The sequence below is a fragment of the Podarcis vaucheri genome (genome assembly GCF_965113315.1).
Source record: "Podarcis vaucheri genome assembly, chromosome: 16".
In the NCBI taxonomy this organism is placed as follows: Eukaryota; Metazoa; Chordata; class Lepidosauria; order Squamata; family Lacertidae; genus Podarcis; species Podarcis vaucheri.
This window is the reverse complement of record NC_138754.1, coordinates 32,214,287-32,231,280: the sequence shown is the minus strand read 5'-3', so window position 1 is coordinate 32,231,280 and position 16,994 is coordinate 32,214,287. Positions and strand designations below refer to the sequence as shown.

Genomic DNA, 16,994 nt, shown 5'->3' with positions numbered 1-16,994 from the left:
ACGTGACTTCCACAGCTTCCGATTGGCTGAAGGACTTTCCTACAGCCAATCGGAAGTTGTGCCTTGGTTTTCAAATGTCTTGGAAGTCGAATGGACTTCCGGAATGGATTCTGTTTGACTTCTGAGATACTACTGTACAAGGCCACACCTACCTTTGCATACTGGTGGGGGGACACCCTGCACCTCTTTGGAATCACCTGAAATTCCACTTGTTTATTATATGTAATGGCACAGTTCAGGCATCAGGGCCAAGCCATGGTTTTGTTGCTATGAATAAGCTTTAAGCTTGCATGTTCCTTCTCTTCCTTCCCTCCTTTCATCCAGTTCACTCGCTTATTTACTGGACTGAGCAAACCACAGTTTGTGGCAATGGCCAAATCGGACAAACTTTGGTTTGGGCAACCCTGAATTCGAACCCCATTTCAAACCGTGGCTTCCAATACTGGTTCAAAAGCATACAGGACATAAGTGAGCAAATTAAAGTAGGCAAGGGGAGGGAACCCATGAGCCTGAAGCTCAAAGACCACAGTCAAAACAGGACCAGTAAATCTGCACTGGGTCTGTGTTTAATTCCTGAATGTCTGCTAGCCACAATGCAACGTAGAAACTAAACTTCTTAAATTGGGTGTGTGAATGCAAGGTTCTAAATTCATACTTTATTAGAATACCTTACTTCTTTCTTTCAAAGTCTCCATATTGGAGAACAGCAGCAGAAGTGCTCTTCTCCAAATAAATTATACAAGACCCTAAAAATAGCTACATAACCTCAACTGTGTTAAGATTTATGTAACTTCTTAATGTGGGGGCAGAGAGAGATGGAAGCATGAGAAATCATTCCATTGAAGCAATTTCCTGTGATATAATTCAGTTCCATAAAAAGATTATGAGATTATGGCTCTGAAAGCTAAAACCTGTATTTACAAAAAGTAGCAATTTGTATCTCAAAAATGAGATTGATAAATCTTTATATGTATGTGAGAGTGAGTGAGAGAGAGAGAGATGTGTGTTTAAATGGAAAACATTTATATACAATACGGAAGAAGTATATTGGAAAAACATGGTTTTGGAGGAATCTCATGCCTAAACCCTAGCTACAAGACATAGCCAGCTGTCCACTACCACAAACTCCAGCTATCTGCATGGTTTCTCACTGCCCTGATTTTTGCCTTTTGGGTGGGGACTTCCTAATATTGCATTAGTATGAGATGCTGGCATGGTCATCATGGAAACACAGGAGGTTATCGTCAAACAAACACAGGAAGTCAGACCACTGGTCTATGTAGCTCAGCATCACCTAAGGTGACTGGCAGTAGCACCCCAGAGTTTCCAACAGGAGTCTTTTCCAGCCCTACTTGGTTTGCCAGAGACTGAACCAGAGACCTTTGGCATGCAAAGGTTATGTCCTACCACTGAGCCCTATACATGGCCCTATGCCCAAATAAGATTCTGGCTCCAAAGGTTCAATCTCATAGCAGGTTAGTACTTGCATCTGATTTCTATCACACGCAGCCTCTATAGATCCTGACCATAGTACATGGTCTTGCAAACCAGTGTGTTCTAAGATGATGTGCCAATACATTCTATCCCATAGCCTTGTTTTACAACTGAGCAGTAAGTGGAAGAAAAATGGTACTCTGCGCTCAGTGTCTATTTTTACAGGTGGTACACACTTCTTTTATGCAAGTTTCAGATCTAGTCAATATGATGATAAACCCAGGTAGTATAAAAAAAAACAAATAAATAAAGAGATGTTCACGTTACACATTATTTTGCAAACTGTATTGTTCTGCCCCTTTGGTTTGTTCTCCCCCTGTGATTTATCATGCTGATGTAGCCTTGACCAAGTTTCTTTCTATTCTGCAAATTCAGGATTTGCTTGTACATTTGTCATTTTTCTTGCTGTCTCTGTTATTTAGTATTTATTATTCTCGTATGGTTCCCAAGTATTTCATCCTTCATTAATCTTACAAGTTTTGTTTACAATGCCAGTATCTTTTTTTCTTTCCTATGTGCATGACAAATTGATGAAGGATGCTGCTTAATACTTTTATTTATTTATTTTAACAACAACAACAAAAATGCAGCTTAACATTAAAATACTAAGGCAGTGGGCAAAAAGGGGGTGGTGGAAATAATGTGGTTACTGCTGGGAGGTGGCGATAATGGGGAGGAGACTGTGGCTCAATGAGGCAGGGCATCTAGCTCCTCCTCCTTTGTGGGAAAGGAAGCTAACACAGGCTAATTTAATTTCACATATATGCTCATGGGGTCTGAACTGGCGCTGACTGACTAGGAATGAGACCTTGGGTTTGTAGCAGATGTCGACCCAGTGTGTTGCAGCAGTGGAAAAGTCAAAGCCCATGCTAGGGAGGATCATTAGGAAAGGTACCGGAAACGAAACTGCCAGTATCACAATGCTGTTATACAGATCTATGGTGCCAAAGCATCTAGGATACTGTTGACAGTCCTGGTCACCCTCACCTCGAATATTGTAGAGTCAGGAAAGGGTTAAGAAAGGGGCAATGCTCAAGGGGATGGAGCAATTCCCCTATGAGGAAAGGTTGCAGTGTTTGGAACTTTTTCGTTTAGGGGAAAAATTCGGGTAAGAGGGGATGTGGAAATTTGTTGTTGTTTAGTCGTTTAGTCGTGTCTGACTCTTCGTGACCCCCTGGACCAGAGCACGCCAGGCACTCCTGTCTTCCACTGCCTCCTGCAGTTTGGTCAGACTCATGTTTGTAGCTGTGAGAACACTGTCCAACCATCTCGTCCTTGGTCGTCCCCTTCTCCTTGTGCCCTCAATCTTTCCCAACATCAGGGTCTTTTCCAGGGAGTCTTCTCTTCTCATGAGGTGGCCAAAGTATTGGAGCCTCAGCTTCACAATGTGGAAATAGAGGGCTTTTAAAGAAGGTTGGACAAATTAATGGAAGGGAGGGTTCTATTGAAGGCTACTAGCCATGGGGGTGGCGCTGTGGGTTAAATCACAGAGCCTAGGACTTGCCGATCAGAAGGTGGGCAGTTCATATCCCTGCGATGGGGTGAGCTCCCATTGCTCGGCCCCTGCTCCTGCTTCTACCTCCTAACTAGGTGTTAACAGAGAAATCTGAGGGCTCCCTTGGACAAAAAACAAGGACACCAGCCAGGAATATCAGAGCAAAACAGCAGCCAGTAGGCTTGGTCTTTATTGAAGACTGTCATGACAGGACTCCCACCTGCCACAAGGTGAAACAAGATGGAAGCCCCGTACAAAAGAGCCCCCAAACTTTTATTAGCTGCTAATCCCCATGTTACACCCCCCAAACTACATCACTAATACATCATGAAAGGAGAGGTCTGGTGGCAGTAATCTGAGCATCCTGGACCCTGCCCCATTCCTCCTCTGCCCTCCAAAACACCCATCAAGTGGAACAAAAGAGATATTTACATTTCCCTGTTTCCCAGCCAAGTTAATCACACCCTTTTGTCTTCATCTGGGTTTGTTATTTCTGGAATGGCTACCTGTCTGGCATTCAGGTATCAGGAAGCCAGGGATTATTACTCAGGCAGAGGGGCTGCTGAGTAGTTGAGCTCACATGTCTATATGAATTTATGAAGTTTTCCCAGTGAGCCAGTACATAGATACATTTATCAGTGAATTGTTACATTTGGTATTGTGCAGCAGAGGCCCTTTGAAGACAGTCATAGCTTGGGTTACAGACGCTTCGGGTTGCGCGATTTCGGGTTGTGCACCGCACCGAACCCAGAAGTACTGGAACGGGTTACTTCCGGGTTTTGGCACTTGCGCATGCGCAGAAGCGCCGAATGGCGACCTGCGCATGCGCAGACGTGGCGCTGTGGGTTGCGGATGTGCTTTCTGCCCAGATCACGTTCGCAACCTGAGCGTCCACTGTAAATAGGAAGAAACTATGATGAAGTGTTTTGTGGGGACAAGTCACAAAAGTCACAAAAGTGATTGTGCTGATTTTGGTAGTGGGATGTATGTGCATGATATCTGCTGGAGGGGCAACCCCCCCCCACCTATACATAAACTCCTGCAACATAGGAAATATGAAAACAGGTGCAAACGACAATGCTCTGCCAATTCAATTCTACCTTTTCTAGGCTCCAGAAAAAAAAGGGAGCGGGAGAGGCGAATAGAGGGGGTGTTTTCTTTATGGCATTGGTTTTCCATTCAGGAGACAAATAGGAGGTTAGATTAGGGTCACAAACAGCACAGCAAAGCCAGCACAGCGAGCAATCCCATGAATAGTGTTACATATCCCAGCAGCTATGGCAGCAAAACATTTAGGTAAGAGACTAATATAACTAGAGTTGAAAATTACCTGTATGCATTTTTGGAAACAGGTCGCGGGTCAAACTTAAAGAACAGAATGCACATGAGTAACTGAAGGGGAGAAGTTCTGCTTCTTCCGGAGAGGGTCAGTGAAGGGTCATACTGCAGCAGCCTGCAAATGAAACATATGCAATGAAGGACCAATCCGACTTGGAAATTTACAAAGAGACAGTCCTCGGTTCTCAGCTGGAGTTCAGAGTTCCCACTGTTCTCATTAGCAGTGCTCCTTTCTGAAATTAAGAGGGTTGCGGAGGTGCATATTTCCCCCCCCCCCTCTTGGTGACTCATGTATAAGCATGCCTCTGAAAAGACGGGTCTTTGGCACTGCCTAGGTTTTAAATGGGAATTTAAAGTTCAGAGGAGGAAAGCTTGCAGACGGTTACTATTTTGGGGTGGGATGCAATCGCAGACAGGCAAATTGCGGTCACACAATTGTAGTTGACTGGGAGGTCTGGTGCGACAAACCTGCTTCCCCCCCAAATTGGGCTTTTTAAAATAAGTGAGGGCAGGGCAAAATGCACCCAGAGGTAAGGCTTGCTTTGGTGCAACACCATCTAACCTCCTCGCAAACCTATCAGAACAAATGCTCAATAGGCGTCTGCAATGTACTGATACACCTAAAAGCAACTAGAGGCAAAGGCTTGGTTTAGACTAGATTTCTCTAGCCTGGTTCTTTCAAAAAACAGTCCCCATCATTCCTGGCCATTGGCCATGCTGGCCGGAGGCTGATGGGAGTCGCAAGCCCAAAGCACGGGGAAAGCACCAGAATTGTGGAAGGCTGGTTTAGTTAATCATCCAAGTCGTATTTTGGAACCTTGTGTTCATGCACTCTTTTGTCCACTGGCATGTTCCAAATCTCTCCCCCTTTTCTAATTTTGTTCAAGCCATGGTTTACTTCCAAACTGAAACGGAAAACTCAGATCAAGCCACGGTTTCCAATTCTGTCCTAGAGAAAAAGGACAGCTTGCCCGATTCAAGCGTCTTGACAAACTGCATCTCTTGAAACTATGAAGAATGGGAGCAAATCACTTTGTGCAAAGAGGAATGGGAGCCTGAGGTTCATTCTGGCTCCTCCGAACCATGGAGGACCAGGCAGCTGTACCAGTTGGGAATGATGGGAGTTATAGTCTAAAACCCCAGATTGTGGAATGCTCTCCCCAGAGAGGCTTGCCTGGCACCATCACTACATGTTTTTTGACGCCAGGGTAAAAACAACCTCTTTACCCAGGCCTATGGCTATTAAATAATCTACGACCTGTGAAAGTGTGGGGGACTATTATTATGATGATGATTATTATTTTACTATTAGGCTGTCTGCCATTATGTTTTTTTTTATTAAGTTTCTTTTACTTATGTTCTGTAATGTGTTTTCTTAATGTTGTACAATGCCCGGGGATCTTCTGATAAAGAGTGGTATATACCACATTTTTCACTCTATAAGACGCACCAGACCATAAGACGCACCTAGTTTTTGGAGGAGGAAAACAAGAAAAAGAATATTCTGAATCTCAGAAGCCAGAACAACAAGAGGGATCGCTGTGCAGCGAAAGCAGCGATCCTTCTTGCTGTTCTGGCTTCTGGGATAACTGCGCAGCCTGGATTCGCTCCATAAGACGCACACACATTTCCCCTTACTTTTTAGGAGGGAAAAAGTGAGTCTTATAGAGCAAAAAATACGGTAAATTAAATAAATAAACAAAACATCTGGAGGACATCAGGTTGATGAAACATAGGGGTATGTGAGAGCAGAAGAGGAGGCCATAGCTCAGTGGTAAGGGAAACACTTTGCATACAGACAAACTATATAGGTTCAACACATGGCATTTCCATTTTAAGAGGATAAGATATAAGGCAGTGGTTGCCAATGTGCCATCTGGAGGCCCAATGATGCCCTTGAGGTCTTCCCCACCTGTGAGGTTTTTGAGCCCCTTCCCCAACCTATTACCTTTTTCTCCATTTAGAAGCACACAGAATGGCCCAGGAAAAGACTAATAATATTAATAATAATACCTTTATTTCATTGTACAACCTGTGTACAATGAAATTAAATGAGCCTCACTCCTCCCCCAACACTCAATCTCTTATCAAACAACACACCACGTCGCAAGTCAATTTCGCTATGTTATTTTTCGTTCAACAGCCTAACAGCCCACGGATAGAAGCTATTTTTTAGCCTGTTGGTACGGCTGATTATACTTCTATATCTCCTGCCTGAGGGTAGAAGATTAAAGAGGTGATGGCCAGGGTATGAGTCATCCCTGAGAATTTTTCTCGCTCTCCTAAGGCAATGATCCCTTGCGATGTCATCTAGCAAACTCAAGGGACAGCCCATGATATCATGTGCTGTATTCACCACCCTCTGTAGAGACTTTCTGTCTGTGGCTGTCAGGCCAGCATACCAGTGTGATACAATATGAAAGGACACTTTCTATTGTGGACCGGTAAAAGGAGTTCATCAGCTGTTGTGTAACATTATTCTTTCGCAAGACCCTGAGGAAATGGAGTCTCTGTTGGGCCTTTTTGACCACCTGAGTTATGTGGAAAATGACTGATGTAAAAAAAAAAAAATGAAGATATGATATTGAGATGTACAGGTTTTGATGGACTTACTGAACGAAAGATATTGTTCCTGTACTCAAGAGTCAATATGTCAGGCCAAGACCTGCTAGCTGCTCCTCCAGAAGGAAGAAGCCTCCGACAAAATAGAAGAAGAGTGGCAAAATAAACTTTTGTACTACGCAGGATAAATTAGATAACTTGAAACCCAAGAAACGACTTCAAATTTTAAAAAAGGGGGTAAATATTTAATGCATATCCTTTGAGCTTTGTGTACAGATTTTTACACTAGTATAACTTTCTAATGTCACTTGTATTAAGATGAAGAAGGTTTAAAATTGGATCATGAAGAATACGTATAAGGTTTTATGGACATGCATGAACAAGTATTAAACAATAAAACCAAGAGGGGGAGGGGAGGGAAGTCAAGCAAAATTTACTTATGATTTTTTTCCTGTTTTTTATTTTACTTCAATTTTTTATTTTTTATTCTTTTATGCAATTTTGGAAAATTAATAAATTGTTATCAAAAAAAGAAAAGGGAAAAAAAGAAGCACACGGAATCAAAGGAGGAAGTTACAAGAGTGACACTCTATCTCACTTCCTCTTTCAGCTCTAAGTGCTTGTCAAGACTCAGATTCAATCTAACTTTTACCCAGATCCCTTGGTGTGTGTGTGTGGGGGGGGAGTATGTGTGCATGTGCGTTTCTGCACTCTTTCTCTCACTTTCTTGAGGGGAGGGGGCAGTTTGATGAAGGGGAAGAGGGAAGTGAGGTGGTGGTGTCCACAACGCTTGCTCAAAAATCCGGATGTGTCCATGGGTATAAAAAGGTTGCCGACGCCTGCAATAAGGTGAGGGGGAAGGTCATCTCCCCAAGACCATGAAGAACTGCTGCTGCAAGGGAAAGGAGACAAAATATGGGGCTTAATGGACAAATCGTCTGACCTGGTTTGAGGCAGCATGCTATTTGCTTTGTGTACATTTCCTAACACAAAATCCCTACATTTGCAGCCTGCTTAAAGATTTCAGTCACATTTGGATGGCTCAAAAAACATTCTTTTACCTTTTCAAATATTTTCTAGAAAGTCCCACTTTGGGGACAGTGTCTGGTAATGAAACCGCAATGTAGCCTTACTCCCCCCCCCCCCGCACTGAAAACGGTGATTACAATGGCAGTAGCTGAACTCCCAAATGTTTCACTGCTACAGGCAGCCTGCATGTATTAAGGGTTTTCCAGAATGTGGAGATGGCGGTACAGCAGAAAGGCAGATCAATACCTGAACTCTATAACGGAGCTGAATAATTAACTTAACCTTGCCCCAGTGAGTGATGACCAAGGGGTTTTTATTGAAAACAAATTAAATTATTTTTTATGAGCCCAGGAGCATTGTTCAAGATAAAGTGATCTTTTCTCATTTCCACGCTACGCTCGGCTTCTAATTCAAGCCCTACATTTCACAGTACCTCGCCAAACCTTCCCACAATATCCCACATTCTTAATTCCAACAGAAGGAAGCCATTTTCTGCAGCATTTCACGCTGGGTTCCCCCCCACCCCTTCCTTTTTTGCTCTTTACCACTAAAAACAGAGTTGTATGTGCAGTGTTCATATGAAATCTTAAAACTAATTGAAGCCTGCCAAACCAGCAGCTTGCTGCTGTCAAGCCACAGATCAGCTCAATACTGATAGAAGTCCACCACCCACTGTCAAGGTTCCATAGTATTCAGTTGCCAAAAAATTGATTTTGTTCAATATTATTTACATACCGCGCAGGTGGCACTGTGGGTTAAACCACAGAGCCTAGGACTTGTCGATCAGAAGGCCGGAGATTCGAATCCCCGTGACGGGGTGAGCTCCTTTGCTCGGTCCCTGCTCCTGCCAACCTAGCAGTTCGAAAGCACATCAAAGTGCAAGTAGATAAATAGGTACCGCTCTGGCGGGAAGGTAAATGGCGTTTCCATGCGCAGCTCTGGTTCGCCAGAAGCGGCTTAGTCATGCTGGCCACATGACCCAGAAGCTGTACGCCGGCTCCCTCGGCCAATAAAGCGAGATGAGTGCTGCAACCCCAGAGTCGGTCACGACTGGACCTAATGGTCAGGGGTCCATTTACCTTTACCTAATCAATAAAAACTTCTAAGGAGGTTTATATAAAACAAAACATTCGTTTGAAAAATGACAATACAGTCGTACCTTGGCTCCCGAAGTCAAACATTTTGGCTCCTGAATGCTGCAAACCCAGAGGTTTGTGAATGTTCTTCGGAACCCGAATGTCCGATGTAGCTTCTGATTCGTTGCAGGAGCTCCTGCAGCCAATCGGAAGCCGCACCTTGGTTTCCAAACGTTTTGGAAGTCGAACGGACTTCCGGAACAGATTCTGTTCGACTTCCGAGTTACCACTGTAAAACCAAACACTGAAAACAAAACATTAAAAATATATGAAGTCAGCTGCCCTCTGCCGTATTTCTAATCTAGTCATTACTGGGCCACCAAAATGATCAAGGGGGTTGGAGCAGCTCCTCTATGAGGAAAGGCTGCAACATGTGGGACTTTTAAGTTTACAGAAAAGGTGAGCAAGAGGTGCTATGATGGAAGTTATAAAATTATGCACAGCGTGGGAGAAGAGAAAATATTGGAAGATCCAGGACAGATAAAAGAAAGCACTTCTTCAGGCAGCAGATACTTAAAGTATGAAACTCAAGAACAGTGATGGCATCCAACTAGGATAGCTTTAGAGGAGGATTAGACAAATTGATGAAGCATAAGGCTATCAAAAAACGAAGATCGTGGCCACTGGTCCCATCACCTCCTGGCAAATAGAAGGGGAAGAAATGGAGGCAGTGAGAGATTTTACTTTCTTGGGCTCCATGATCACTGCAGATGGTGACAGCAGCCACTAAATTAAAAGACGCCTGCTTCTTGGGAGAAAAGCAATGACAAACCTAGACAGCATCTTAAAAAGCAGAGACATCACCTTGCCAACAAAGGTCCGTATAGTAAAAGCTATGGTTTCCCCAGTAGTGTTGTATGGAAGTGAGAGCTGGACCATAAAGAAGGCTGATCGCCGAAGAATCGATGCTTTTGAATTCTGGTGCTGGAGGAGACTCTTGAGAGTCCCATGGACTGCAAGAAGATCAAACCGATCCATTCTTAAGGAAATCAGCCCTGAGTGCTCCCTGGAAGGACGGATCCTGAAGCTGAGGCTCCAATCCTTTGTCCACCTCATGAGAAGAGAAGACTCCCTGGAAAAGACCCTGATGCTGGGAGAAGGGGACGACAGAGGATGAGATGGTTGGACAGTGTTCTCGAAGCTACCAGCATGAGTTTGACCAAACTGTGGGAGGCAGTGAAAGACAGGAGTGCCTGGCGTGCTCTGGTCCATGGGGTCACGAAGAGTCACCACGACTAAACGACTAAACAACAAAAGGCTATCAATGGCTACCAGCTATGATGACTATGCTCTGTCTCCACTGTTTGAGGCAGTAATGAATACCAGTTGCTGGAAAAACCATAAGGGAGGGAGCTCTTGGGTTTGGGGTCCTGCTTGCAGGTTTCCCACAGGCATCTGACTGGCTGCTGTGAGCACAGGATGCTGGGCTGGATGAGACTTTGGCCAGATTCAGCAAGCTCTTCTCGTGTTCTTAAGGGCTCTTCAAGTTGCCAGGCCCCCTTCCCACTGCTTGTCTATCAGCTCCATCTGGTACGCAGGCTGAGACCCTACCTACCTGCAGACTGTCTCGCATGCTCTAGTTACGCTTGGACTATTGCAATGTGCTCTACGTGGAGCTACCTTTGAAGGTAACTTGGAAACTGCAATTAATCCAGAATGTGGCAGCTAGACTGGTGACGGGAAGTGGCCGCCGAGAACACATAACACTGGTCTTGAAAGACCTAAATTGGCTCCCAGAACGTTTCTGGGCACAATTCAAAGTGTTGGTGCTGACCTTTAAAGCCCTAAAGGCCTTGGCCCAGTATACCTGAAGGAGCGTCTCCACCCCCATCGTTCTGCCCAGACACTCAGGTCCAGCTCGAAGGCCTTCTGGTGGTTCCCTCAGTGCGAGAAGTGAAGTTACAGGGAACCAGGCAGAGGGCCTTCTCAGTAGTGGCACCTGCCCTGTGGAACGCCCTCTCGTCAGATGTCAGGGAAATAAACAACTATCTGACTTTTAGAAGACATCTTAAGACAGCCCTGTTTAGGGAAGTTTTTAATGTTTGAAGTTTTATTCTGTTTTTAATGCTCTGTTGAAAGCTGCCCAGAGTGGCTAGGGAAACCCAGTCAGATGGGCAGGGTATAAATAATTTGTTGTTGTTTAGTCGTTTAGTCGTGTCCGATTCTTTGTGATCCCATGGACCAGAGCACGCCAGGCACTCCTGTCTTCCACTGCCTCAGGCAGTCTGGTCAAACTCATGCTGGTATTATTATTATTATTATTATTATTATTATTATTATTATTATTCTCTGTTGTGAAAATTCTCTGCAGCACAACCTACTCAGGACTCATGGATGACAGTTCATGCATTTCTGTTCTTCTGTGTAATCATCCGGTATATTGCTTCACTTCACATTGCAACTTGCAGACAGATAATGAAATATTTTCTGCTATTAAAAATCATAAAACCATGAAGTCATTTGCTACAAACAGAGGATGTGAGAAATCATTTATTATTATTTTAAATACAGGCTGGATTTGAGGCACTTTGTGAGAAAGTTCTCCTTTTTTGCCACTTTTAACAGCAAAAGGCACTTCTGGGCCTTGCTTCTGCCAAATTGCAGCAGATAACAAGCATCTGCAAACTACTGCCCTCTACTGTCAAGTGCCACGATCTCCTTTATCAAACGGCCTTTGAGAATACGCTGGGGAGCCATGAAGCAGAAATGCTCAACTGCTGGGTAAGGTGGTGTCAGTGTGAAAACTAAAGAGGACCTTGTTCTCTTGCTAATTGATATGTTCCAACGGAAGACAACAGTCAATGAAGCAGCCTGTTCTTTCCTACTAGAAACAAAAAAATCCTCATCAGAGGCGGATTTAGGGGAGAGCAACTAGTGTGGAGCCTCTGGGGTGCCGAAAATATGATTTACAACGCAGCGTGAGAGGCGGAGGGGCATCACACAGGGCACTGCTGAAATTTGAGGCCCCAATATCAGCCACTGTCCCCATTTACATGGGAGACCTGCTGGTCTCAAGGCAGAAACTGAGCCACATCATTGGTCCATTTAGTTCAGTATTTCTACACTGATTTGCAGCGGTTTTCCAGGATTTCGGGTAGGGAGCCTTTTCCAGCCCTACCTGGAAATACTGGGAATTTAACCCAGGTATTTCTAGATGAAAAGCAGGTGCTGTACCACTGAGCTATGGCCACATCAGACCCACAACTCAATGGCTGAAATGCTGGGCCTGAAGCATTTACCCCCCCCCCCAAAGCACTTACACTTGATCTTAGCCAATAGCTATTATTTCACAAAAAGTATCAGCTGACTCTTTAATACAGTGGAGACTTGTACTAAAGTTGAACAGAAGCTCCTCGGGCAGTTAATAAAATCAGCATAAATATCACATCATAGTAATTGGATATAGCAAATTTAAAAAACAACTAAGGACAGACAGGTCAGGAACTCAGCTCAGCTACTGGTAAGTCTGAAATCTGAACATTAGCATTCTAATCGGCTGAAAGCCATCTTGGGGCAAGGGGGAAGGAATTTTTTTAAAGTCTAAAAGCTGAGTTTCTTTGGGCAAGTGCCACGTGCGAGAAGGTCCTGGATCTCAGATTCACCTGCTGTGCCTTAGATGGAACAAGTTTTCCTTGAAAGAGAAGAGAAAGACAAGAGAAGAGGCATTTTTAAGTGAACACCAGAATCCTGAATATGATAGTTAGCGTTTTGCAAGTGACAGAGGCTGTGTACCCACGACCACTTAATCCGGCTTCATCATGCTCCCACCTCTGGTTTTAAGCTGAGGACACAATCCATAGGAATCCTGTAGCTTCTTGAGAAATACTCCAGTCTGGTGCACTTTTCCTCAAATCAGCTTCTGTCTGATTTGAAAGAGCTGCAGTTAAGATGTGGCGTGTACACTGGACAGCCATTGGACATGCTCAGATAACAGCTTCGGTGAATTGGAGTTCAGCATGTGGAAACAAATCAGGTGATAGGCATTGTGTGAAGACATTTCTCTGGCCCCTCCCTGGTCTGTGCAGCGATGATAAGACTGCAATGTACAACACAGCAGAGGGAAATTTTTTGCTCTATAAGACTCACTTTTTTGCTCTATAAGACTCACTTTTCCCCTCCTAAAAAGTAAGGGGAAATGTGTGTGCGTCTTATGGAGCGAATGCAGGCTGCGCGGCTATCCCAGAAGCCAGAACACCAAGAGGGATTGCTGCTTTCACTGCGCGGCGATCCCTTTTGCTGCTCTGGCTTCTGAGATTCAGAATATTTTTTTTCTTGTTTTCCTCCTCCAAAAACTAGGTGCGTCTTGTGGTCTGGTACGTCTTAATTAGCGGAAAATACGGTGCCTCGCCATGTTTCAAGCCCCTAAATTGTAAATACTACACAAACAATACACACAGCACAGTATTAAATATCTGATGATTTGCTGTGCTGAAAATGTGTTCATTGCATACCCCCAGCCGATGAATGACACAAGGCATGAAGCATTAAGAAAATATCTTAACAGAACGGCATTCTGCAATGTGAATACACATGGGTCTTGTTTTAGTGTTCCAAAATTAAGAACCATGGTTTCATCACTCTCACCCCTTGGAAGCCAGCCAAGGAATCATCCATGACAAGTCATTCCCCTGCTTCTCTCCAAACTCCTATAAACATGCATCTCGAAAAGGCATCAAAACAAAATTTACAATTCCAAAGCAAGTTACAGCCCTCTCTGGTTGAAGCATGGCATGCTGAGAGGTTAACATTTAACAGATTTCCAGAGAGATTAGCAACGTTGCAGCAAAAACAGCCAGAGAGTCTTGTGGCACCTTAAAGACAAATTTACTGTGGTACAAGTTTTTGCAGACTCAATTCCACTTAAAGAGACAAAATTTTCTTAATCATTCTACATATGTTAATTAGTTTACCAATGCCAGGCTACCTGTGATATCTATGACTGTTTCTTCAAAATGGTTCCTTGCCCCACTATAAATATTAGTAATACCATCATCTCAGCAATTATCACCCATCTGCTGATGTAAAGGTGGATATTTAACACACATTTAAACTCTAATAATCACTGATTTCAGTATCTCCTGGCAATTCACCTTTCACCTTACAATTTTCTGCTGTATATACCTGCCAACTAAGATTTGACCACATGCTTCTGTCAAACGGGGGCTTGAGTCCACAAAAACTTACGCCACAACAAATTTGTTAGCCTACTTCCGTAAGACATCTTGATTAATTTTAGCAGGAAATTCCAGAGGCCTGTATGGAACGCTCCCTCCCAACCCCCCGCCCCAATCTCCCACCAAAGGAAGTGGATGTAACAAGTTTAAGGACAGATGTCAGATAACTATAAGCAGCAACAGCATTGCGTTGGGAACCCTGCCAGCAAATTAATTGGATTACTCAATCAAAAGAAACTGTTGACAGTTAATGGCTTGCAAAGACTCATGAGGGTTGCTTTACGGGAGATTTTCGTCTCCGTTTGCCGATTAAAATGCACTACTGAGTGGCGAAGTTTACTTCGGCAAGTAGAAGTTAATTTGGTTCCAGTATTAAAGCCAAAGCAGCTGTTTGCATCAAGCTGGTGCCTGCCGCAAGGCTCCGAGAAAAGCTGCTTGGCACAAACCGACCATCTCAAGAGCTCAAAACAAGAGCGAGACTCTTACTCCCTACAAAGTTTGTACTGCTGGGATACCGGAGATTGCTTTTCAGCTTTTTGGTGCTGATGCTTTCATAACCACTGGTGGTGGATCATGCAAAAGATTCTCCTGGTGGGTGGACAAACACCCTCCCCAACAACCGACGGCCCACTGGAGATCCTTTGGTGTTGGGGATCCTAGATAATTGCTAGCCAGGGTAAAAGCCAACCTTGTTGGGTAGCACTGCTTCCATCCCTACTATCCCCCAACCTGAGCTAGGGGAAAGTCAGATTGTTCTCTGGGTGTCCTTGGAATTGACAAAGACAAGAGCCAAATAAACCACTCACTGTCTTTTGAGCCCCAAGTCTACGCTTTATTTGGCAGCACAGAACCAAGCAGCCAGGTATCAGATTCGGAGCCACACTTACTTAAGAAACCACACCAGGATAAATGCAACGCTTTAAGGAGGTTATAAATACAAGCATTTATAACAGAAGACAGTTAAGAAAAGACTTAAACAGCATAGACATAGCTTTGGGAATTTGAGTACGAAATAGAAAATAACAAAGCTGCCGTAGCTTGCCTCACCCTAATACAAACCATTAGAGTCGCGGACCCAGGGGCAGAGGCATCCTGTTTCACCACTCGAGGTGAAATAGGAAGTGCCATGCTGTCCTGCCGCTGCTTCTGCCACCACCGATCTGCTTCTGCCGCCACTGTGTGCCCTGCCATATCCACTGCTGGCAGAGAAGCCGTGCCACCCTTGGCGCCAATTTCAGGAAAGATTGTGCTGATTTGGGGGGGAACCTCTTGCACTCTACAAAATCTGGTGCCAGCTTCTCTGTCAGAGGCGGCAAGGCATCCACAGGTGTACCATCTGGGGCAGTGGCCTCACCCTGCCTAATGGCTGGATCAGCTCTGCACGGACCCCCACCAAACCGGCAAGCTGCATACAGGCATACACAGGTGTTGCAATTCACAATCCTCATGCAACTGGGATCTGGTTGTGCTCACGACCTCCGAGCCTGATCGCCTGCTGAAAACCTCCTACAGTAGTCTGGATCCTTCTCAACAGTTTTTAAGTTTACTTTTTTTGCCCCCTAATCTTTCCCCCTTTCATTTAGTTAAATATTTGCACTGATTCAGTACTGCCCTGTCATATACAGACGCTGACCCCCCAGCAGCATGAAGGCTGCACCTGTGTGGTCCTGTTCACACACTATTCCATATCCTGACTACACCTACACACACACACACCTACACACACACACACACACACACACACCTACACACACACACACACACACACACACACACACACAGAGTATATTCAAATAAGTCAGCAAAGCATCCAGTAGAAAATAGATCGCATGGTGTTTGGGCACTGGGGCATATAATGATGGTTTGGCACAGAGAATGATGAATGAGGCACAACCAGCACAGAAGAAAGCAGAGGAAAGGGGATGAAGTGGAGAGGTGGGTGGGAAACTGCTCTACCCAAAGGTGTGATTTGTAACTTTATCAGGGTGATGCACTTGGAAAGAACAGGCAGAGTTCAAGAGTGGTGTTGCACAAAGTGGAGGAAGAACCCAGAAGGGAAGCGGACACGGAGCAATGGATCCAAACTACAAGAAAGAAGATTCCACCTAAACATTAGGAAGAACTTCCTGACAGTAAGAGCTGTTCGACAGTGGGATTTGCTGCCAAGGAGTGTGGTGGAGTCTCCTTCTTTGGAGGTCTTTAAGCAGAGGCTTGACAACCATATGTCAGGAGTGCTCTGATGGTGTTTCCTGCTTGGCAGGGGGTTGGACTCGATGGCCCTTGTGGTCTCTTCCAACTCTATGATTCTATGATTCTATTCTATGATTCTAAGATCTGGTTTGGGGTGGAGAATAGAATATAGGAAGTTATCTTATACCACGTCAGACCATTTGGTCCATCTAACTCAGCATTGCCTACACATTTCCTGCCATACCTGGAGATGCTGGGGGTTGAAACCAGGCACTCTGAGCACAAAGTGGATGCTCTAGCACTGAGCTACCTCTAATATGAAGCTGTCTTACATCAAGCAACACCAGCTTGCTTAGTAGTGCTGCTATGAGATGACCCTTCTGACTGCAGGTGCCAGGGATTGAACCTGGGGCCTTCTACGCACAAAGCAAATGATCAACCACTCACAGAGCTACAACTATTCCGCCTCCACCTGCACAAGGCAACACAATGCGGTAGGATCACCATAGGCTGATTACAAGAGCAGATGGTGAAAGGGTCACTGTGAGCAAACCCAAGCTCATTTGCACTCCCACT

The 16,994-nt window shown here is 44.6% G+C and overlaps 1 protein-coding gene across 4 annotated transcripts in view; it reads right to left on the bottom strand.

The window, feature by feature from the left end:
• The window catches only part of TANGO2 (transport and golgi organization 2 homolog), a gene marked incomplete at its 5' end in the record, with an annotated part of 94,681 nt that overhangs the window by 56,425 nt on the left and 21,262 nt on the right, over positions 1-16,994 (bottom strand). For all 4 annotated transcript variants that reach the window (XR_014214499.1, XM_082203396.1, XM_082203398.1 and 1 more), the window contains one exon: positions 4,320-4,442. Coding sequence is in view for 3 of the 4 variants with exons in the window: in XM_082203396.1 (XP_082059522.1) it covers positions 4,320-4,442 (123 nt within the window). The remainder of the gene's footprint in view (positions 1-4,319; positions 4,443-16,994) is intronic.